The sequence below is a fragment of the Gossypium arboreum genome, chromosome 6 (genome assembly GCF_025698485.1).
Source record: "Gossypium arboreum isolate Shixiya-1 chromosome 6, ASM2569848v2, whole genome shotgun sequence".
Classification (NCBI taxonomy): Eukaryota; Viridiplantae; Streptophyta; class Magnoliopsida; order Malvales; family Malvaceae; genus Gossypium; species Gossypium arboreum.
The window spans coordinates 137064658-137088394 of NC_069075.1; the positions used below are offsets into that span (position 1 = coordinate 137064658).

Sequence of the window (23737 nt, forward strand, 5' to 3'; positions counted from 1 at the left end):
ACCTAGACTTTAAAAAAGAATTAACAACCCAATAACTTAAATAAAAAATTTAAATAGTTTAGTAATCATTTTGTAATATTTTGAAGTTAAGTGACCAAAATATAAACTTGTTAATAAATTTAGTGACTTTTAGTGGAATTTACCCTTAAAGAAAACATATCAAAACCAAATATGTGGAGCAACTCTACTCCATTAGAGTTGTATAAATAGTGCAGCAATGTGGGTGATATAGATTAAAAGAAAAGGAGTCTTTCCATTCTTAATCACGTCCCCATGAATGTACGATCTCAACCGTCCCTTTCTAATCGGACCTTTTTCTTGAAAAACAAGGCCCTGACAATTTACGACATTTTTTTCTCTTCTCTTTTTGGATTAGCTTAATTCATAAAGTATTGAACTGTTAATTTATGTGGATATGGTTTTCCCCCCTATTTTTTTAGGTTTTTATTACCTCATTTAATTTTGCTAGAACAAGAGATGGGCTAGCTTAGTTGTGGATTTTGCTCCCAAGGAATAGATATACCAATTACCTCAGACCTTGATTTATTTTTGAAGGTTTTCTTTGTCTATAATTTTTTAGGGTTTTAATACCCTCATTTATAGTTTTCTTCTTTGCTTGTTTATTTTGCCATGTTGGGTTTGCATTTGAGGTTTGTATACGATCTCTTACATTCTTTGTTTGGCCTTAGTACCAGATAGAATGAAAGAATTATTCATGAGTTGCCGGTGTTCAATTATGCTTTCATTTATATGATTGCATGTTTCTAAATTGCAAATATTGTATAATAAATAGGGAGAGTGAAAGTCGAGTTTGCTTCAAACCGAATCAGCTGGTTGGACAGGAGCTAGTTAGAGTATTTGTTCAAAGAAGGGCATTGAATCGGTTAATCTAAGAATCGATATAGACCAATTGAATTGAATTTTTAGTTTTTTTTTATTAATTTTTTAATGATTTGTTTAATCGGATCAGTCAAATTGATACGAGCTGTAAACAAGTGACCTAACTGGTTTGACCACCAATCCAATTTTGAAAATCTTGGTAAAAGGTGCATATTTAATTATAAGACTTGAGATGCTTGAAAAGATTGGTTTAGAGTAGATAAATTTAGTATTCTTCATATTTGTTTTACGATATATGTTCAAAATTTGTGATTGTCATTATCTAAAACTCAATGACTAAATGACACGTGTAATTTCTATCAAGTTTTTTTACATGCCATTGAATCCAAATCAGCAATGTAAAAGCTAACCTACGCATCTAACGGTAAAAAACTAACCAAAGGATCATTTTTCTCACGTTGTTAATGTACAATAATCAGTTTGCTCATTTTCCAAAAGGAAGAACTACAATGCAATCCAGAGTATAGCACAAGGACTTAAATTGTAATTTTAGCTTATTGTTGCTATACATTGATATTCTTTTGCATCAAATTTCATCAAAACTACACCACAGCATGTTTAATCAGACAAACAAGCACAAGTGCAAAGAACAAAATCTGCACTTTCATTATCCTAATACAATTAAATTATTTGCAACCAAGCCTGTTCTGTTTTAACAACTACTACCTTTTGTGTGTGTGTGTGTGTGTGTGTTGTAGTGAAAAACGGATGCATGTTTCGTCCTATACGATCCCATCGTTACCAGCCAAGATCGCATATTTGTCTTTCCTTGTAAGATTGGTACACTCGAATCCTAATGCAGTTGCAATCTGACGCTGCACATAATTGGCAACTTCGAATTTCGATTTCCCTCCGGCATTATGTGTTTGCCAGCCCGGTAACTTGTTTAGAATCATGATCAAGCATGTAGGATTGGGATTCGTGAGGTGAAATGCTGAGTCTAGGCATTTTTGTCCACTGGCTGTTGATCCATAGAACAAGCTAACCTGCAATTTTATAGCTACGGGGACGATGTCATCGGTGATCTCCGCGAACAAGGGACTAAATCTTAGCAGATAAGGCTCTCTGCAAGTGGTTCCTTCAGGGCAAACCACTAAGTCCCCTTTGCTTAACATCTTCTTCATTGTTTCTTCGTCTGTTTTTCGGTCTCGTGTTAACCGGACCGTCTTGATAGGTGAAATTACCTCACTGAACCTACTAACGCTGTAGGTGACAGCGGAGACAGACTTCATCAAAACAATGGTTAAATAAATTGGGTCTAGTAATGTTCTATGGTTACATACATAGAGCATGCCTCTTTTTTTTCCTTCACCGGAAGATTCAACGTTCGAATGCGATACCGTATTTATCATCCCGGAAAAAGCTAATAAAGGTCCAGAGACCTTGAAAGGCAATGAAATGAAAACCATGATTCTAGTTATGTGGAGGAGGAAACCAAATGGTAACCAAATGAACATAGATAAGGTGTTTAATGGGGTTGGCCTAAAAGCTAACCTTCCATCATGGAAGATCAATGGCTTTAAAGATTTCTTCCTTGGAAGGACTGGCCACTTCTTCTTTTCTGCCTCGGTCACTAAGTAAATCTCCTGTTTCAAAAATTTCAATCAATAAATATATGTACTGAACAACAAGGGTAAATGCTCAAATTAGAGCTCAAATCTTTTAGAGGTTGCTTGACTAAGGTCGAATATTTTAAAATAGTTAAATAAGAGCCTATCATTTACAAAAATATCAATTTAAGTTTTTTTTTTCGCACCTCAGTTTAATTTATAAAAAAATTAGACAAATATTGGACACATTTAGAATAAAACACATAAGATCTGAATCAAATATTACTTAAAAAGAAAACAAGTAATTAAAACATAATTCAAAATTTGATATACAATATTTAAAAATCCTTATTTGAACATTTTCAAAAAGTTAAACCTTATTTAATTATTTTGAAAATTTTAACCTCATTTGAACAGTTTTATAAAGATTAGATCATTATATATATGATCACTTTGAAATGTTTAATCTTGGAAACAAAATCAATGAAAAAACATTGAAAAAAAAAAAGGTTTACCTTGCAACGAGAGAAAATTTTCTGGTAACGAGAATTTCTGAAACAACCTAAACCAATATTGTTAATACACATTGTTGCAGGATCCATGTTTTCCTCCATTAAACCTAAGAAGTAACCATGGAATTCCTTTAACTCTTTACCAATAACAACATGGATTCCCAAATAGTCACCTAAGAAACATTCAACCATGATCCTAGGCATTGAAGTGACTGCCACCTTTGTTTTATACTTCATCACCATATCAAACCCCACAACACCAACATCTTCAAGGAAAAACTTAGGCAAAATAGCAGTCCCGGCTCTGAACTTCTCCTTTTTAATACCAACAAAGCTGACAAATACCATAACTTTGAGTCCAAGTTCATGGCCGAGTAACCAAACAAAAGGGTACAAAAGAAGCAAGATGAGAGCTCTAAAGAGTCCACCAGCTTCAAAAGCTACCAACATGAAGTAAGGGAAGAGTGAATATGCCTTCAATAATGCACCCTCTAAATGAAAAACCAATGTCTGGTTTGAAACCTCATCTGTAAACGAGGAATTCTTAAGAAACTTGAATTGAGTTGATGCAGGGATGCCTTGGCTGAACTTCAACCTTAGATAAGGCAACTTCCTTGATGTTTTACGAATGATTTCAAACAGTGAGGAAAAATATTTTAGTTGAAAGAGCTTCTTAATCCTTGGCATGTTTTTTCTTTTGTGCTTTGCCGCTTGAAATGTAAGGGCGGGATGAAAATTTATAGTAAATGTGTATGGTCGTTCACTAGCTACTGTTTGTTTTGTGATAGGTAACGGATCATTTTTTTGATGGCTTACTGACAAAGGATCAGACTATAATGGGTTGCATTTGCCCCAAACTTGTCCCACAACAGTGACTAGCCATTGCGACCACTAAAAATTGACGTAAATCTGCCAGTAGTCCCGATCCTGTAGGACATCTAGCACATAAACTGACAAAAATTAAAGATTTTTTTTTTCATTTGAAATATTTCATGTTGCTAATTTGGAAATAATCATTGGTATACTACCAACAGCTACCTGTCCAAATTTAAATATTGTTCAAAAATTAAAAGAGTTTTGTTAATAGGTGGAACACACCTAACATCATTAAACCAATATTGAATTTATGATTTGCACACTTAATTTTAAAAAATAAAAATTTTATTCAACTATTCAGAAATTTTTATTTAAGTCACCATAATGTAAAAATTGTTATTGTATAACTCTTTTTGTTGGCACTATTTGTACTAATCAAAGGCTGATCTCCTTTCCTTTTTTTTTTTTTTATAGTTCAACTTTTTTTATGAAATAACTTTAAACATTATAAATTTGTACACCTAAATCTAAATAATTTTTTCTCTGAACTCTGACATTGACTATTAGATTGACTTGGACCTAGGGTATGTTCTTCTACTTGTCGATGGGTACTAATCCATTGTACCGATTGTTGAATAGTCGCTTAAAGCACGCTAGCCGAATGTTGAAAAAAAACTTAACAACCCAGTAACTTAAACAAAAACTGTCGAATAGTTCAATAACCATTTTATAAATTTTTGAAGTTAAGTGAACAAAATGTAAACTTACTAATAGTTTAGTGGCGTCAGGTATAATTTACACTAGATAAAAATATTAAAACAAATATGGTTTTCTCACTAAAATATTATAAAAACAATAATTATTTACCAAAATAACACAAGTCCTAAATTATTTATAGTTTCATACAATCCATTCCCTAATAACTTGTATTTTTATTTTTATTTTATATCCGTAGTGGCGATTTGGGATCCCGAGATAACAAAGATTTTCTATCTTGCCAAATTGAAGTCTGACATGTCACCTTGATCCAATTTAGTCCACTTTCAAGTTTATAATATGTTTTTTTTGTAATTTGTATCATATCAAAATTAAATATATTTACTATAATTTAAATATTAAAATATTATATAAAGTTGTTTGTGTTTAAAAATTTCATAAAAAGTATAATGGTAGTAAAAGATATATATAGTTACATATTAAATAAAAAATTATTTAAATGGACTTGAATTAATCATTTACAAATTTGAAATAGTTTAGGTAAAATTCCAAAATCATATTTATGTCGGACAAAATCTAATGTTTCAAGTTTGGTTCGTGTGTTTTCTCATGGTGCTACAAAAAGTAGAATACGGTGACACAATCTATAGCAGAAGCTGAATTTATTGCAGCCAATGCTGCTGTTAATCAAGCTTTGTGATTAAGAAAAGTTTTAGTGAATTTGAATCTGAAGCAAGAAGGATGCACAAAAGTGTTTGTTGGTAAGCAAGCTGCAATTTCTATCTCTAACAATCCTGTTTTCTCTTAAAAAAGTGCAGAAAGAAAGTTCAATTTGTTTAAAGTACTGCAAATCTGAACTTCAATTACCCAATATATTTACAAAGCCGTTACCAAGAAGAAGTTTGAGTTTCTTAGAGAGAAACTTGGAGTTTGCAGCAACCAAAGCAAGGATAGAATGTTAAAGTTGTTCTAAGATTCAGTCAAAACAACCTTGCTGAATTTTTGCTTCATTACTGTTGCTAATTTTAGAAGATTGTTGATCATAAAACATGGTAAGTTGCTTGATGGTCACTTGATGATCAAGAGTATTCATTATCTCGAGTGTAATTTGAGTTTGAACCGTACTAATCGTATTTATTGTTTAGGTGAATAAAAATGTGAATCACCCAACAATTATTTTTTTTTCTCGAAGCCTTTATCTTTCTTTCTTTTTAAGTTACAGTTGAATTTATTCCAACAATATATAACTTGGAACTATTATCAAACAGGAAATATTCTTTGGTCTACATTTATATAAGTTCGTTAATATCTCATTTTCAACAACGGTTTATGAATGAGATTTTTTTTAGTGATTTAATTGCTGAGTTCATGAATTTGATGGCAGGTAATATGGAAAATAAATTTAAAATTGGTCAAAATTATCCAGCTAATCTCTGTATTTGAATGAGGTTGAGATATAGTCCCTTATATTTTTATTTAAAAATTATAATCTGATGGTGGACTTTGTTAATATTTTTCATAATTTTTTTTATTAATTCACTCTTATAATTATATAAACTTTAAAAGAAAAATATTATTATTAGAAAATTAAAGAAAATCCCAATAGTGCCAATAAGTAAAAAAAATTAATTTTAACTTTTATCAACATTCGGATTAAATCTTAAATTTTGATACCTTTGAATTTCGATAACGTAAAGTAGTATATATAGGAAAAGAAATGATTTCCTGGAAATAACTCTATGTTTTGTTTAATAAAATATATATTCTATGTATTATCGTTTGAATAATTATATTGTTTTTTCTTTTTAATTTCAGGCGTTTTTATTTGTTTTAAGGTCTTAATGTTCAATTTGAAGTGGTATTTAGATAAAGCCCTTCTAATAATAATTACTCTAATATTCAAACTCTATTTTAGTAGAGTAAAAAGCTCAAGTTGGGAAGTTGTCATTAGATGTATTTATGAGATCAAATTCCAATTAGGCTTATGTACGTATTAATTAGTGGTGGAGCCAACGGGGCTAGCAGGGTCCTGGTCCTCCTAAAATGAAAAATTTTCTATTTAAACCATTTATACTTTATAAAATTTTAAATTAGTAATGGTAAATTTACATTTTGGCCTCCCAAAATGATAAAAATTGATTTAATCATTTAAAATTACATTTTACTATCATAAAAATATACAATTTAATTCGGTCCCCAAAAAATTTCTAGCTCCGCCATTGGTATTAATATCATGTATAGTTATCCAAGCTTGAACTAACGAGAATACTATTTATTTTTCATCATATTACTAAATTAATTTTAAAAATAATTATAATTTGATTTAGAATTTTAATTAAAAAATTCTGTTAATTTTAAAATAGAGTTATTACTTAGATAGAACTCTAAGCATAATATATATATAAAAATATGATAATTATAATTTAATTTGTAATTATTAGTTAAAAATTTTGACATAAAAAAGTTGTGTTAATTTTATTTAATTTTTAACTGTGCTTATTGATACAAAATGGAATTATTACTTGAATAAACATCTTAATTATCGCTAATTAATAGTAGAGCTTTACAATCATTTGGTGTGGGTGTATAATGTTCCGTGGGTTTGTTTTGAAAAGAAAATCAAATTTCAACAATTATTTTAACCAATATTATTAAATATATTTATTAATTTAGTTTAGATTTTATTTATTTATCTTGGATTATTATTATTATTATTGCTACATGTTATTTTACCTATTTTTATTTTTTATTTTTAAATTAACATTGTAGTTTATTTTTTTATATAATTCCAAATTTATGTATTATTTAAAATTAAGAGAAATTACCAACATCAAGGATAGGTAACACTAATTAAAATATGTTATTTAAAAACTAATTAACAATTAAACGCGTGTAATATTAAAAATTAGTATTTGTAAATGGTTAACCTAAGCTCTTTTAGATTCGACTATTTTTTTTGTTTCCAAAATATAATTATTTTAATTTAATATTTAGTAATTATGTATATATATTACTCTGTTATATATATCTAATTAAATCTAAACATATACAAATTTACATATTTTTTTAAAATTTACATTACAGTTAGGGGCGTAGCTAGAAGGGTTGGTAGGGTCCCAATCCCTAAAATAGAAAATTTTCATTTAAACTCTTTTAAAATTTTAAGTTAATAAAGGTAAAATTACACTTTACCCTCCTAAAAATAATAAAAATTTGATTTAATTCTTTAAAAAGTATAAAGATATAAGTTATTAAAATGGTGAAATTACATTTTACTATCGTAAAAATTATAATTTAATTTTATCACCCTAAAAATTTCTGAATTCACTCCTGATTACAGCATAAAATATTTAATTTTCATGTATTAGGGATGAAAATCTAAAAGATTATTTGTTAATTTTTTGTAATTTTGAGTTTGTATTTGTAATGTTAGTTATTGATATTTTTAATTATATTCTAACTGTAGCTTTTAAACACCGATAAAAAAAAACCGAGTAAATTATATATATATTGAATGGAACATCAAACATTTCATTAGAGATTGACAACATCAATCAAAATGGCTTGGTGGATACAAGAAGGATAGTCCTGAATCCAATACAAATCATTATCAAGAATACTGCTAAAATTTGCAAGCTCATAGGCAGCTTTGTTGCCTTCTCATCGCGCGTAAGGTTGATACGAAGGATTTGACCTTGTCAAGAATCGGCCCAATCTGGGACTTTTCCTCTTTACTACTCAATCCTTTCATAATCATTCTTGCATCACCTTCAATAATAACATAGGAAAATCTCGTGTCATTAATCGTTTCAATAGCTTTAACAGCTGCAATAACTTCCGCAATATAGCAACGTTTGCTACAATTGACAATTTCAAAGCTGCTGCACCAACCACAAATCCTTCAAAGTCTCTTAACACAACTCCCACCCCTCCATCGTTGTTTGATGCCTTAAAACTAGCATCAAAGTTGACCTAAATAAAATTGGAGGTTGGGCTTCTCCATGGGCGGCAATGTGAATAACCAGCACTACTTTTGCTTCTCACATTTGCTTCAGTGAAATCCTTGTAGCAATTCTTAGTACTTTCAACAATTCTCACATCGGTATCATTGAAATTGAGAAAAAATGAAGCATTTCTCGATTTCCATATTGTCCAAATAAAAAAAAAGGAACCTGTCAAAATCATCTTCCTTGGGTTCTCGAGCTGTGATTTCAGGTCTCCATCGCAAATCTGATTCGAAAATCCACATAAAGCCAACACATCTTTCGCAATAGGGCATTCACGTACGTAAGGCATGTATAATATCTTCTGATTCATTTCCACATTGCTTTGAGAATGTAAGGAAGTATATTTGTTACAATGTGGATTTCCAATTCCTATCAATTAAAGTTGTCCCCAAATTCAATATAATTTTAGATGTTAACTTTTAGTTTCATTAAAAAAAACACCTCTGAAATAAGCAATGTTATGACGCTGAAGTTTAAATGATTATAAATTGTCATTTATGAGAAACCAATTAGCTTGAAAAAATAGTAAACGTTAGTAAAATGAAAAGATAAATAATAATGTATTTTCTACTTTTTATTTTAATTTACATATTTGAGTCATATAAATATATAAAACTTATCTCGAGGATACCAATTAAATTTTATATATATTAAAAAAATTCAAAAATAGGTCTAATGAGAATTTTTAAAAGTATATATACGAAAATCGAATTTAAGAAGAGCGATGTTATAGACAAACAATTTCTCAATGTTGATAAGTGGTGTTTTTAGGAGGAAAATTGGATCCAAGAAAAGAGGTGTTATAGGAAAACAATTTCTCAATGTCGATATTACGAGTGTATGCATTATTTTGAAAGGTTTTTTAGTTTTATTTTTATTTTTGCCTATCTAATATAAGTTTAGTTACAACTAAATGAAGTAACTATTAATTGTAAAAATGGAGGTGGACACCAAAAAATTGTTCACACAATTTGGACACTTCCTACATCAGTAGGGCCTCACTTAGAGAGTAATCTATTATAAACAATAAGTACAAGCTATGATTTAGATTTAACTCACTCATTATATTGCAATGTCCCTCCTATACTTTAAACTAGATCACTTTCCCCTTTGAAAGCTTAGATATGAATTGGTGAATGCAATTCAATTTACTTACAATTTTGCACTCATAAAAACAATTACTAATTGAACAAATTAAGTGCTCTTACACGCTACTTTCTTAACCTAAAACAAGTCATTCAATACATAAGCATAAAATGCTTACTAATTCAGTCCTTACTTAAACTTGATTCTTGCACGTAAAGTATACACTAAAGAGCTATTAAATGTCTTCAAAGATCAACTATTAAAAGTCCGAACAATTTTTTTTTCCAAACAAGCCAATCAGATAAGGAGCAGGAACACAAACAATGTGTTATGCAGTTGGAAACATATGGGTGTGTATATGAAGACTGCCAGGAAAATGGAAGCATATAATGGAGGGATGGTAGTTCAGTGGAAGCTAGAACTATGGATGGTAATTCGAATGGAAGATTTAGATATATGTAAATATTCATTTTGTTTTTTGCGGATTTGAATAGAGTGAATTTGGATTTTAAAATTATTATCCATTACTAACTTAAAGTGGATGCGAAAAGATATTTCAAATAATTATTATTCAAATTCACATTATTTATTTAGATAATAAATGCAGATTTGGATATTCAAATTTACTAGTTATAAAATCCTTATAATTTTCATTATAATTTTCATTATATATATAGGGAGGGTTTACACTCCTCCGTATATATTTCTTTTACAATTATTATTTTAACGATACAACCATTGAAATAGTATGAAATTTTAAATTTATATCAAATTTGGCATGCATAATATAAGTAAATGGAATATGAAATATTATGACTAGATCGTTAAAATATTAATCGTACAAAAATATACCGAGATGTGTAAGTGGATATATTAATGAAAAATGAATTTTAGCGTATTCAAAATTAAATTTTACATATTTCATTATCTGAAAATGATTAGAAATTTTAAAATTGATTTTTATGAAATCGAAAGTTAACATATAGTTGTATTTAAATCGATTCAAATTTATATAATAATATTGAATAACTTAAAGATAATAGATGGAATCAAAATTTAAATTTTTTTACAAATTTGAATAATTCATAAAATCCTTTACCTTCTTCCATTCCTAGCTAGAAACACTAAGAGTTCGTTTGGTTCACTGCAATAGAATAGGGCTGTAATGGAATAGAGCTGTAATCAATAATTCAACTGTTTAGTTGAATGGAATGGAATAGAACTGTAATAGAATTCTTGTGTTTGGTTGAATGGAATGATGTTGTAATAGCATAAGAAAAAAAAAGCTAAAATGACTAAAGTACCCTTAATGAATTTTTGTTGGTAGATGATTATTGTTATTAAATTTTAATAAGATTATTGTTAAATATATTTTAATAAAAATAAAAATAAATAATTTAATCATATTTCAACATAATTATTATTAACTACAATTTAATAAAATAATACATAATTTAATAATATTATTAATATTATTATTAATAATATTTAATAATAATTTTAATATAAAATTATTATTAAGAATATTTCAATGCCTAATATATTTGCTTCAATCTAGCCTCTCACCTGTTATCTTAGGTCACAATCGCCAATATAAAAAAATTAGTTTAACATATCATATGAGTTTAACAATCGCCAATAATGCACTGTCAAAGAAAAATGAACAATACATATTCGTAAGTGTATGTCAGCATAAGATACACAACATATTGCGTGCCATTGTTTAGTTTTTCTATTAGCTTTTCTAATTTTTAACAGTAAAATGGATCAAATTTTTAACAAAAATTATCAATTTGCTTATTAATCTAATGTACAAAAACTAATTTATCTATTTTTTTTAGTACAAGGATAAAATACAATCTACCACCTAATAAAAAAGCATTGTATTTTTACCAATCCAACATTAGTTCATCTATCTTTAATTAAGCAACAACGAGTAGACATATTTCTTTATGAGCATGCATGCGCATTCACAACCAACAAGGCTTGATTATTAAGCAATTGATTGTTTTGAATATTAACAGTACTCGATTTACATCTATGCAGGAATCAACCCTAGTTATTCTGTAACAGTTAAAGCCAGATACTCCACTACTTGCATGTTAGCTATGTTAGGAACCTTCCAGACCATTATTGTACAAATCAAATGTTTTTTTATTTATTAAAGGATGTACAAATCAAATGTTGATATATAATGGTAGTCAAAAAAATATCTGTAACCACATCCACAAGCCCTACACTGATTTGCTTTTAAGGCCCTCTGGCACAAAAGATTCACCAATCAAGTTTCTTGAGGTGAGCTTTCCACCTTTAACTATTTACCACTAGCAAACAACTCTATATTATAATCCTCTATCCAACATCAATTTTCTAACTCTTTCTGCATCCTCCGCCCTCCCTGCATCGCTATATATCTTCATCAATAACTCAAAATTATGTTGGTTATCCAGCTCCAGCTCGAAAAGTTTTTGACCTGCAATCTCTCCTATTTGTATGTTTCCATGAACCGAACAGGCATACAGCATTGCTCCCCATGCAGTTGGCCTTGCCTCAAATTCCATTCTCTCCACTATCATATTGAAAGCCTCATCTATCAGCCCTACACTCCCATAAAGATTTACCATGCAAGCGTAGTGCTCTATTCTCGGATCAATCCCATACTTCTTTCTCATTAACCAAAACAGCCGCTCTTCGTCCTTGACCAAACTTAAATGAGCACAAACCGATAGTATTACTACAAACGTGATGCTATCAGGTGAAGTACCACTCCTTACCATCTATTCGAAGTACAGCAGAGCTTCTGGGTGTTTACTATGACCAGAGATTATTGAATTCCATGACACAATATCCCACTCGGGCATTTGTTAAAACAACCAACTTGCTCCATCTAACTTGCCAAGATTAGAATAAACAACGATCATAGCATTAACGATAGATGTATTCCACTCAATTCCTCGCTTGAGAACCTATCCGTGTATCTGTGCTACAGTCTTCAATGAAGAAAAACTAGACAGAATAGTGGATATAGTAACAAAGTCAGGCTCAAATCCCTTTTGAATCATCCCAGGGAATACCTGCAATACCCCAGCCAATAACCCGTGACGAATATAACCCGTCAACATGGAATTCCAAGAAATGTTATCCTTATAAGCAATGCTATCAAAAACCCACCTAGCCTTAACTATGTCTCCACATTTTGCGTGCATACCAGTAAGAGCATTAAGCACAACGAGACTCCATTGGTTTTTAATATCTATCGAGTTTAATTTTTTTATCAATAGCTTACTACAACGAGACTCCATTCTATTGGGTGCTCAATCGAAACTCCACTTATTCTTTTCCCTTCTGATAAAAGAGAGAAAAATAAATAAACCAACAGTTACACCCAACACCATTCTTACCTCATGTATATATCATCATGCAGTACCTGAAGTATCACTGTCGGAGGATAAAAAGATAAACTGGGAACACTAATAATTTATAGACACTTTGAATCAAAGAAATTTTCGAGTATAAACCAGTTAGCATTAGCAGTTGCAGATAAACAACACCCCGAAGCAGCCACTATTGAGTCCAAGCGTGTATTGATTGAAGAAGGAAGGGAAGTCATTAAAGCAAGCATTGAAAGAAATGGAGGACTTCCATACGAGACGAAACGTTGAAGTCCAGAAGGACCTGATCTTCATCATTATTAATAATCATAAATATAGTTTCTCCTCTCCTTTACCACTTTTCTTCGGTAATAACATAACCCGCAAATTCATGTAGTTGTGGCTAAGAAAATTTTGTTTGAATATATGCTAAAACTAAACCTAGTTGTCCAAATTGGAGAACAGTATTTAAGTTTTTAATTTTTATAATAACTTTTTCGACGCTTTTAAATCCACACCATAAGCATTTTGACAATGCAGTGCAAGAGTGGGACACTAATGACTCACATGGAAGAATCAAAATGTAAACTTGACATGCAGTATAGAAGAGAGGGAATAAGGCACAAAAATTGGCAGAAATATACAGGAATTTACAGGAAAATCTTTAGCCAAAAAGAAGAATATATAATGAGCTGTTCTAAGACTCATGCTAAAGATAATCAAGAAATTTGTAGGAATTTGAGGGAAGGGTGCCTTTCCTACCCTAAAAGCATTGACATTTGAATTTAGCAAGACAAAAGTGAAGGGACGTGCTTGGGCTTGAAAACACCGATTTTTTTACCGATTTGATTGAGAACGTCGAGATACTTCTTCAAGGCTCTGCCATTGTTTCTTTCGATGAATTAGTAAGGAACAAACTCATAAACAAAAATGAAAAAGAAAAAATTAAGATGATGTGAAGGAAGCAAAAGCAAAAATATTTACCTGACCTTGGATGAAGGGGAGGAATGGCTGCCGATTGAGAGTGTTTTTGAGGTGAAATTTTGGTAAGGGTAAAATAGGGTTCCTCAAGCAACGAATAGCTAAATGGTGAAGAGGGAAGGGAATAGAAATTGCCAAAAATCTTTACTTAAGCCCGGAATGGAATAGCCCGTAATAAGTTATTCTATTAAACCAAACGTCGGTTTATATGGGGCTGCAGAATAGGGTGGTAATAGGCATGTAATGGCATAGCCATTACATTCAACCAAACATGCCCTAATACATTATATTCATCTACTAATGCAACATCTTAATATCAAGTACCTACTAAGACGGCACCCATTAGGGCACACATGGTCAAACGTGTCACTCAAACATTTGTTGCTTATAGTTGGCCTTAACTACTAAGATACTATTTTTTTGTTTTGGTATAAGGCAAGAGAAGAAAAAGTTAGGCCAAATAAAGCTAATAAATGTTTTTGAAGCAATATTAGTCCACTGGGAAGTTTCTTCCTTCATGTGGCAATTGCTTAAAGATTGCAGAGCTATTTGATGTATTGGAGGAGAAGTTTAATGTCTTAAAAAGTTAGCTGCAATTTTCATCCTATTTTGGAGCGTTCCATGATTATTTTTTCCCAGTTATTGTTTGTAGTGAGTAACTTGTAGTAATTAACATCAAAATATCTAAAGAGGAATAGGATAGTTGATAAATGCTAAAAGTAACATGTTTTAACTTCATTCTTAATATGTTTTTGGGTGATTATTCAATGTTAATTATGATTTTTATACTCCCAATCCTTTAATTTTATATTTTTATACTTAATAGAGCACTTGGAAATAAAAAGAGCGAAAAACTAGAGCATCGAAGCAAGTTGTAGAATCCACACAGGGTTAACCACTTCACACGGCAGATCACACGGTCGTGTGGTAAAACAGTATCGATTTCACAGAATTGCGCACCGAACAACAAAAAATCATGACTTTTAGATTTTTCAAGCATTCTAAGACGTTTATATGACAAAAATAAGAAGATAGGAGTGAGTCGCCAGAGAATACTCAAGAAACTAACTCGAAAAACACCATTAAAGTCGATTTTGAAGCATATTCTCGTCAAGATTGAAGATTCTCATTTGATTTCTTAGAAAGTTATCATGAATTTCTTTATTTCTTTCGGTTATATTGTATCTTGAATGTTTATATTTTCAAACATGAATTAATTTTCTAAATACCTAGGGGAGATGAACTATATGATAGATTTTGTCGTTTGATTTTTATTTTACATAATAAATATTTAGTTTATTATTCTCAATTATGTGTGCTTAATTCTTGATTTCTTATTTCTATTTTATTGATCCATATTTGATGTGCTTAAATTGTTGGTTGAATAGACCATGTTTAAGAGTAGATCTTGCTTAATTGAATGGAGTTGCATGCAATCCTAAAAATAGGAAAACATAAATCTACTGGATTAGAGTCAAATCTAATAGGGAAATTCATAGCATGAGTTAATGCGATAATAGGGTTTTAATTAAAAAGTAATTTTAATTAATCAACCTAGAGTCAATTGCTCTTATGCTCGAAAGAGATATTTGCATGATTTAGGGATTTCTACGGATCAAGATACTAAGTAAAGAAATTGCATAATTTAGATTGATAGTGACAGATGATGTAACACCCTAAACCAGCCTAAACATCCAGACTAAGTCTAGAAAGTTACATAAATGATACTAAGAACACCATATTTATAACACAGTCAGAATAAACCAGTTACTACATAATATCCAACACAGCGATTAACTAAATATAAAATCCTTCCAAACTTTATAATATCTTAGAAAATCAAAATTCCTAATAGTAGTATTTAGAAAACGATAAAAACTTGACCGAGCTCCGGCAACACTGACCCATTCATGTCTGAGAACCACCTAAGATCTAATCAATAACAGAGTGAGTTATGAACTTAGTGCATAAAAGAGGTTCATTCAAATGAAATACAATTGAAAGATCATTCTCGAATTTTGAGATTAGATTAAGCAACAGAAGTCATTCCAGTTTAGATACAGAACAGTTTAGTTATAGAAGCAGAAGCAATTTTGGTTTTATTTACAGAACAGATCGGTTTCATATGCAAGTTTTCCTACCCCTAACCTTTACACACTATCTTCGGTCATCCAAACACACCATATAGGGCATTCAATGCTCGTCCAACCTTACACACCATATAGTATCTATCTGACACATTTATAGAGTCGCAACTTAACTGCCAAATCAGAATGCATCAAAGTGCAAGATTCAGAGTTTCTCGCATTATGGCTTAGCCACTAGTTCAGAACAGAGTACTTTCTTCTTCACAGTATCCCAACCTATAGAAATGCAGTGTACAATATCCACATTTATAGAGTGCAGTTCAATATCAGAAATAATAATCATAGTATACAAACAATTATGCTATACATATGTCAATCATTGAGCGTAAGAGAGCTCGCATACAATCGAATTAAGATCTTTCATACATCAAGGAGGTCAGGATCAAAGCCAGCCACACACACGGCTTGAAAACACGCCCATGTGGCTCGCCCGTACAGCCCCAAGTCGATGAACAGTGAGTTACACAGCTGCCCACACAGCTTGGCACACGGCTGTGTAGCTTACACAGCCTGGACACACGCCCGTGTGCTTGGTCTTATGGCATCAATAAACATGGTTTCGGTTATTGAATTCTATAAAATTGGAGTTTTCGGCACACACCTGAAGTAATTTTCTAAGTACCAACAATGTAGGAATTCTCTAACTCCTAAAACTGACAGTTAATAGTCAAATAACAATAAATCACCATTGATTCTAAGTTTTAACGCGACATTGACACATTTCAACAAAATCCTAATTCCATTTCACCATTACCTTCGTGTCCAAATGAAATTCACGAATTATGAATGTTAGAGGGACCGTCGTTCTCGAGGCTTCCTCTTAAGGCCAACAATTAATATGGAAACAAAAAAAATCTCGTCATTAATCGCGAAACCAATACCATGGCAAAAGAGCAACAACCAATTCACAGAGCTTTTCGAAACAACTTACTAACAACAGTAACAGGAAAAACACAAGTCTAAGAAGACGTTACAAAGTAACAAGGCATATGACCAATAATACGATGAACAAAAAGAAGCAGAAGAAGAAAAGGAGAAATAAAGAGAGAAAGGGAAAAAAAAGAAAAAGAGTAAGAAAAGGAAGAAGAAACGTTACTTTAATTGATTTAACTTCCAACCAAAAATTTGACAGTTAGCAAATTTTTTTTCCTAACGTATACAATGAGCTTCAAACTCAATACCAGACAAAATACAGACAGATGCTTAACCAGTGAACCAGCAAGCTCATTCTAGACATAAGTTCACAAGAAATTACACTTAACTATGTAATGCATGAATAAGGGTTATTCTAAAATGATAAAACTCTTAATGACGTGACTCAAACTCCAGACCCTAATCACAAAAGTAGAGCACACAACCACAGATATAGAGCCTTAATTACTGCAGATTCTCAAAATTAAATTCTAAAATTTTTGGGGCGTTACAGATGAAATCTAGATGAATTCTTTCCTAGGTATTGTCTTGTTTCTTAGTTGTCAATCAATTATTTTTGTAATTTTTTATTTTTTGTGTTTGTTAGTTAATTAACTTAGTTAATTTTAGTTTTTAATCAATCACTCAAATTATTTGGTTAAATAATAGAAAGACAGTAATTACTAGTACTTTTAGTCTTGGTGGGAATGATACATTCACTTACAGTAGCTATACTATTAATTGATAGATGCACTTGTCTTAGTCAAATTTTTAGTTAGTTTCGCAATGCATCAATAGCTTTGAAGATGAGGATACGCACAAAAAGCTTATTGGTGGATCTGAAGTTGTAAACAGTTATAATCTGAAAAATGTTGGGGTCTTGGGTAAGAGTAGCTCCTTCAATTAGGTTATTTTGCCTACTATGAGTAATGAAGAGGGAGAGCGACCATTGAGGAGTGGAGGTAATCACCGGAAAAGGGGTATGAGATATTTGATAAAGAGCAAGAGAAATTTTGTTTGGGAAGGAGATGAGGATGTTTAAGTCATCTCTGAGATTATCTTGATTGTTGCCAGAAGGCATAGATTATAACTTTTGAGTATGAGATTATTTCTTATTTTCCAAATATCTAATGTACAACACATGGTCGTGTATATACTTCTTAAGTAGCTCGTGAAGATATCATTATCTTGAAGCCATTAGAGAATCCAAATCAAATGGGGATACCAGTTAATGAGTCAGTTCGAAAGACTAGGAGTGCTCCAAACCAAATTGCTCTTGTAAAAGAATTGTTGAGGAAGAGATTATCAGTATTTTCTCTATCTGCTTTACATAAAGGACAAAAAGAATCTTTGTTGGATAGTCTCCTGGTGAGGAGATCTTTGGTAGGCAAGTTATTTTTAAAAATTCACCAAAGAAAGAAGATAATCTTAAAAGGGATCTTTAAGCGCTAGAGATTTCTCCATGCGACTTGCTTGGAGGCATGTGAAGCAACTCTTAGACAAGTTTGGTAGAGTTGTGAGTAAGAATTTTTAACCGAGAAGAGACCATTGAAGTTATTCTTCTAAATGATTTTATTAAGTTCGCCTTGAATGGAGGTTGTTCTATTGATTAGATCAGTCACTTTTTTAAGGCTAAGGAAGCCTAAGACTTTTGATTGCTCTACAGTAAATCTGTAAGGTAGGATAAAGCAATTGGCTTAGGGTCAGTTTCTTAGTGTGATATTGTGTCAATAAACGACCACAAAGGATCAAATAAAATTCAACTATTTTGACCACTTCAGAGTTGGGCATCTTTACCTTTGTTGTAGAATGCTTATGTATGACCAACTCAAATGGAGGAATTGGTATAATATTTTACAGTGAGAACTCTAGCAAACAGGTAATGTTTGTCAATGAGGAGACATCAGGCAACTTTTGAAAGTAGGCCTTTGAAAAGACTAGTTTTACAAATGGCAAGTATCAATTACAAATGGAAGTTTTCTAGTTTTCAGGTCATTATCCCATCAGAAGGATCTATTTCTTTTGTTAATATCTTCACATATAGCAAAGGGCATTTTAAAGACAAAAAAAGAGTAAAGAGAAATATAGGAGGGAGTAGATTTAATCAAAGTGAGTCTTCGCCCTATGTCACGTGAAGAACTTTAGGGCAAAAAAGAAATGGGGTAGCAAAAGGAAGAAGTTGAGGGTGAAATTAGAAATATAGAAGAAAGGAGAGAATTGTATTCATTTTCATAATTGCCTTTCCCTACCCTTGATTGGTGTTTTTAGGGTGGTAACGGCATTCTCAAAAAACTGATGGTTGTTAATACAGTTTTAACAAAACGTATCATTTCAAGTAAATGACAAACATCTCTGAACGTTGTCATTTGAACCTTATCTGACCCTCCCCCTTAAACGCGTTATTTCATTAAAACATTAAACTAAATGTTACATTTTACAATAATTAAGACTGAAACAGAAGTAAACAGAAATTAATAGAAATTTAAACATGACTGTTGTGTTGATCATTGCCTTTTATTCTATTTCATGACAAATACCCTCCCCTCGAAATTGATCATTGTCCTTAATGATCAAAAGATAAATACTTCTACTTGAAGTTGTTCCAATTCTCCCAAGTAGAGTCTTCTAGAAATGTGTCAGCCCAATCCACTTGAACCTCTGTTATAGCTTGATCCTTTTCCTTATCATTCTCCTCTCTAGAATATTAATTGGTTCCTTCAATATGACACCATCAGATCCTGTTAGGAGTAACATTAGTGAACCGATAGCTGAAACTATGTACTTCTTCAGTTGTAAGACATGGAAGGTTGAGTGTATTCGAGCTCTATGAGGCAACTGTAATCTGTAAGCTACCTTCCCCACCTTAGCTTCCACTAGATAAGGTTCAAAATATTTAGGTGAGAGCTTTTGGTTCTTAATCTTCCTCATCGAATGTTGCCTGTAAGGTTGAAGTCGCGGGTAGACTAAGTCTCCAACCTGAAATTCTCTATCAGACCTTTTTCTATCGACCATCTGCTTCATTCTTTCTTGAGTACGTTTTAAGTGAAACCTAAGTAGTTTCCTCATAGTTTGTCTATGTTGAAGGTTTCTGTCAAATTTCTCTACATTAGATGTTCCTACTAGATAGGGTAAATGAATTGGAGGCTCCTGTTCATAGAGTGAAAATAAGAGGTAGCTTGGATGGCAGAATAGTAGGTGGTGTTCTACCACCATTCTGCTAGTGGTAGCGAGGATACCAAATCAGAGGGTCTCTTTCCTGTCATACTTCGTAAATACCCCTACAAACATTTGTTTAGTATTTTAGTCTAGTCATCAGTTTGGGGTGGTAAGCTGTGGACAGGTGCAGTTTAGTTCTCAGGTGTTTGAAAAGCTATTGCCAAAACTGGCTTAGAAATACTCTATCTCTATCTAAAACAACTTATTCAGGCATGCCATGTAGCTTGTAAATTTGATTAAGATACTCACGTGCCACAGTCCATGCAATAATGGGGTGAAACAAAGCCAAGAAATGGCCATATTTGGTTAGTTAATAGATCATAACCAAAATGGTGGTTTTACCCTTAGATGTAGGTAAACCCTCCATGAAATCCATACTGATGGTTGCCCAACCTTTTTCTGTAATAGGAAGAGGTTGTAATAGCCCAAGTGATGCTAATTGATCGCTCATGTATCTTTGGCAGATGACATATTCTCTAATTCATTGTCTCACATCCTTATACAGTAAACTAGAAATCCTGTGTCTTGTGGCATGTAGCCCAAAGTGGCCTCCCACTGATCCTCCATGGAATAATTCAAATATAGTTCTTCTAAGGTTAATATCATTTCCCACTACTATTTTTCCTTTTCTCCTCAAGACAATACCATCCCAATAGTACTCAGAGTGACATTTAGGTTGTTGTTGGAGCTCCTAAATTAGCTGTTAAAGTTTGGCATCATTTATGCATGAGTTACTGATTTGGCCCCACAATTCAGACTGCATTATTGCTAGTACATTGAAAAAGTTAATGTTTCTATACACTAGCTATTCTAGACAATGCATCAACTACCATATTTTGAGCCCCATTCCTGTAGGAAATAATCATACCCTAACATTTTGGCTTTCCATTACTGCTAATATAGAGTGATTGATTGGTGATCAGATAAAAATCTCAAACTTTGATGGTTAATCTTAATCTAGAAATGCTTTCCTATCAAGTAGGGGTGCCATTTTTTTACTGCTAGCATCTCCTTGTCATAAATGGACAAAGTTTGGTAATACATCATTGAGAGCACAAAAATATCCTATCCCTATAAAATAATGAAAAGAATAGTATAAAGGAAGTAGGGTCAAATCCTCAGAAGTTGGATTTGTACAAATTCCTATTCCTCGAGATCCCAAATAGAGTCGTGCCCAAAAAAACATGTTTACCTGGAAAAAAATAAAAAAATAGAATTAAAAGTTTGGATGAATTAAGAATGCGTAAATTGAAATTGAAATTATAAAAATAAACAGAGTTGAGAGAATAGAGTTTTTTATGGAGAGATTCCAGCCTCCGGTTGTCTCGATCTTCCTTGAGTTCAATCCTCGACTTTTAAGTGATCCTTCTCGAACAGAATAAGCCAGTTATAGTAGAAGAGGACGCCTACAACCACTAGCTCCACTTAGATTTTAAACTTATGATTGAGAGAAACCTGACTCTAGCCAACTGTCGCTTCTGTGGGACCGTCTTACACTAAACTATCACTTTTCAATGGCGAATGTCACGCCATTTTTTCTCTTGGGCTCGATAACCACTGACGCTGTAAGCTAACGAACCGACTTACAACCTTCTCAAAATATACAAAGCGGATGCCTTTGTGCAAGATGAAAAGATTACTTTTAAAGGGACATAGACGAAAGCGTCAGTCCCATAATGTGGAGAAACGATGAATACTCGTTGAGAAGGTTAAGTGCGGATTCTAAGCCTTATGAACCCTTTTTGGAAAATTTCGAAAACTTTTGACTAGATGAATTTAGTGGCTCATGCTTTTTGGGAAAAAAGAAATAAACTTAATAAAAATAGAATTTTATTGAATAGAGAAAGGAACAAAGGCTAAGTTTTTGGAAGAGGGAGTGTTACAGAAAAATATGAGTGCAAATTTGTATTACTCCATCCCCTATTTATAGTACTCAGTAAACCTAGTCTACTCCTATCTAAATTCTAAAAGATAAATAAAGATAAATAGAGATAAAAGCTAAAATTAAATCTAAATAATAATCTTAACAATTATCCTAATATAATTAAAATTTAAATAGAGTTTTACGTTTATAAAATCTCTTCTTTGTAGTTTTATCCCCATGTCTTCCACACTTTGTATTTTCGACACCACTTCTTTCTTATTTTGCATTTTGGCCCATTTTATCTTTATATTCACACTTTTTCCCCTAAATTTTCTTTTGCCTTCGATTAGTCCCTACAAGATAAAAAAATAGAAATAGCTCAAATTAGTAGGATCATACTCAAAATAAATATGTAATTAATACATAAAATATGTCCTTCCAGAGTATTATCATTTGGTGTTTGATTCCTAGAGCCTTGTTGAAGAATGTCACAAGTTTTCCTTTTTGTTGTAAGATTGCCCCCATTCCCTGTCCATAGGCATCCGTTTCCATACAAAATGTTTCTTGAAAATCAAGTAAAACTAAGACTAGAGCTTGGCATATGGTTTCTTTAAACCGTTGGAAGGCCTGTTGTGTAAGATCAATCCATTGCCAATGAGTATCTTTTTTTAAAAGAGATGTGAGAGGTTTAGCCATAATTACATAGCCTTTGGTAAACCTCTTGTAGTAGCATGATAAGCTCAGAAACCCTCTTAGGTCCTTAACAGATTTAGGAGTAGGCCAATTGATGACACCTTCAACCTCAGACTGATCCATGCTAGTTGTTCGCTTATAAATAAGATATCCCAAATATTCGATCTAAGTAGTGCCAAAGCTACACTTACTCCTTTTTGCGAACAACTAATTGATTCTCAAAATTTTCAACACCTTCCCCAAGTGCATTATGTAATCTGACCAATTTTTAGAGTATATTAGGATGTCATCAAAGAACATCAAGACTGACCTCCTCAGCAACTATTTGAAGATGGCATTCATTAAAGCTTGGAAATTGAAAAGAGTATTGGTCAACCCAAAGGGCATTACCATATATTCATAGTGCCCATTATGTGTTTTAAAAGGTGTTTTATGAATGTCCTCCTCTCACATTCGAATCTGGTGATAATCAGACCTTAAATCTAACTTAGCAAAGTATATTGCTTGGCCTAACTCATCTAAGAGCTCTTCAAAGAAAAGTTTATTGTTTGGCCTAACTCATCTAGGAGCTCTTCAATTAGAGAAATAGAGAATTTGTCCTTGATAGTTAGTTAGTTGAGTTATCTGTAGTCTATGCACAATCTCTAACTACTATCATTCTTCTTTACCATTACAACTGGTGAAGCAAAAGGGTTGTTACTATCACGAATTACCCCAGTTTGTAGCATTTCATGATTAAGATTTTCAATATCTGCTTTTTGCACTGCTGGATATCTATAAGGTCTTACTTTAATTACCTTACTCTCATCAATTAATGGAATTCTGTGGTCTTGCAGCTTGGTTGAGGGTAACCCCTTTGGTGTTTGAAATACATCATCAAAGTTTTCTAAGAGATTCACCATGTCAGAACTCATTTGAACAGGAGCAAAGGTTAATATTGTCTGAGCACTAGTTGCTAGTAACAT

At 31.9% G+C, this 23737-nt stretch overlaps 2 protein-coding genes and 1 pseudogene across 3 annotated transcripts; all 3 read right to left on the bottom strand.

The window, feature by feature from the left end:
- Window positions 1-1298: 1298 nt before the first annotated feature.
- On the bottom strand, window positions 1299-3739 carry LOC108486024 (probable glycerol-3-phosphate acyltransferase 2). 2 transcript variants are annotated; one of them, XM_017789846.2, is made up of 3 exons: window positions 2966-3735; window positions 2395-2486; window positions 1299-2103 (listed from the first exon to the last, which is right to left on the bottom strand). In XM_017789846.2, exons 1-3 carry the CDS (start codon window positions 3647-3649, stop codon window positions 1623-1625), a joined length of 1257 nt encoding a protein of 418 aa, XP_017645335.1. In that variant the 5' UTR covers window positions 3650-3735; the 3' UTR covers window positions 1299-1622. The 2 variants fall into 2 exon arrangements, with proteins under 2 accessions (XP_017645335.1, XP_017645334.1); XM_017789845.2 differs by having other exon boundaries at window positions 1299-2486; window positions 2966-3739.
- Window positions 3740-11930: 8191 nt separating this feature from the next.
- LOC108484926 (pentatricopeptide repeat-containing protein At4g25270, chloroplastic-like) lies at window positions 11931-12890 on the bottom strand (annotated as a pseudogene).
- A 6770-nt stretch (window positions 12891-19660) lies between these two features.
- LOC108484927 (uncharacterized) lies at window positions 19661-23737 on the bottom strand. Its single transcript, XM_017788808.1, has 2 exons — window positions 23441-23737; window positions 19661-20146 (listed from the first exon to the last, which is right to left on the bottom strand). Exons 1-2 carry the CDS (start codon window positions 23735-23737, stop codon window positions 19661-19663), a joined length of 783 nt encoding a protein of 260 aa, XP_017644297.1.

Excerpts from the sequence above, each read along its gene's own strand:
- LOC108486024 (XM_017789845.2), bottom strand. The coding sequence starts at position 3,649 with ATGCCAAGGATTAAGAAGCTCTTTCAACTAAAATATTTTTCCTCACTG. Across the intron at positions 2,487-2,965 it reads AAATTTTCTCTCGTTGCAAG|GAGATTTACTTAGTGACCGA; the intron begins GTAAACCTTTTT and ends TTTTTGAAACAG.
- LOC108484927 (XM_017788808.1), bottom strand. The coding sequence starts at position 23,737 with ATGTTACTAGCAACTAGTGCTCAGACAATATTAACCTTTGCTCCTGTT. Across the intron at positions 20,147-23,440 it reads TTGCTTCACCAGTTGTAATG|GAGCCTCCAATTCATTTACC; the intron begins GTAAAGAAGAAT and ends CTCTATGAACAG.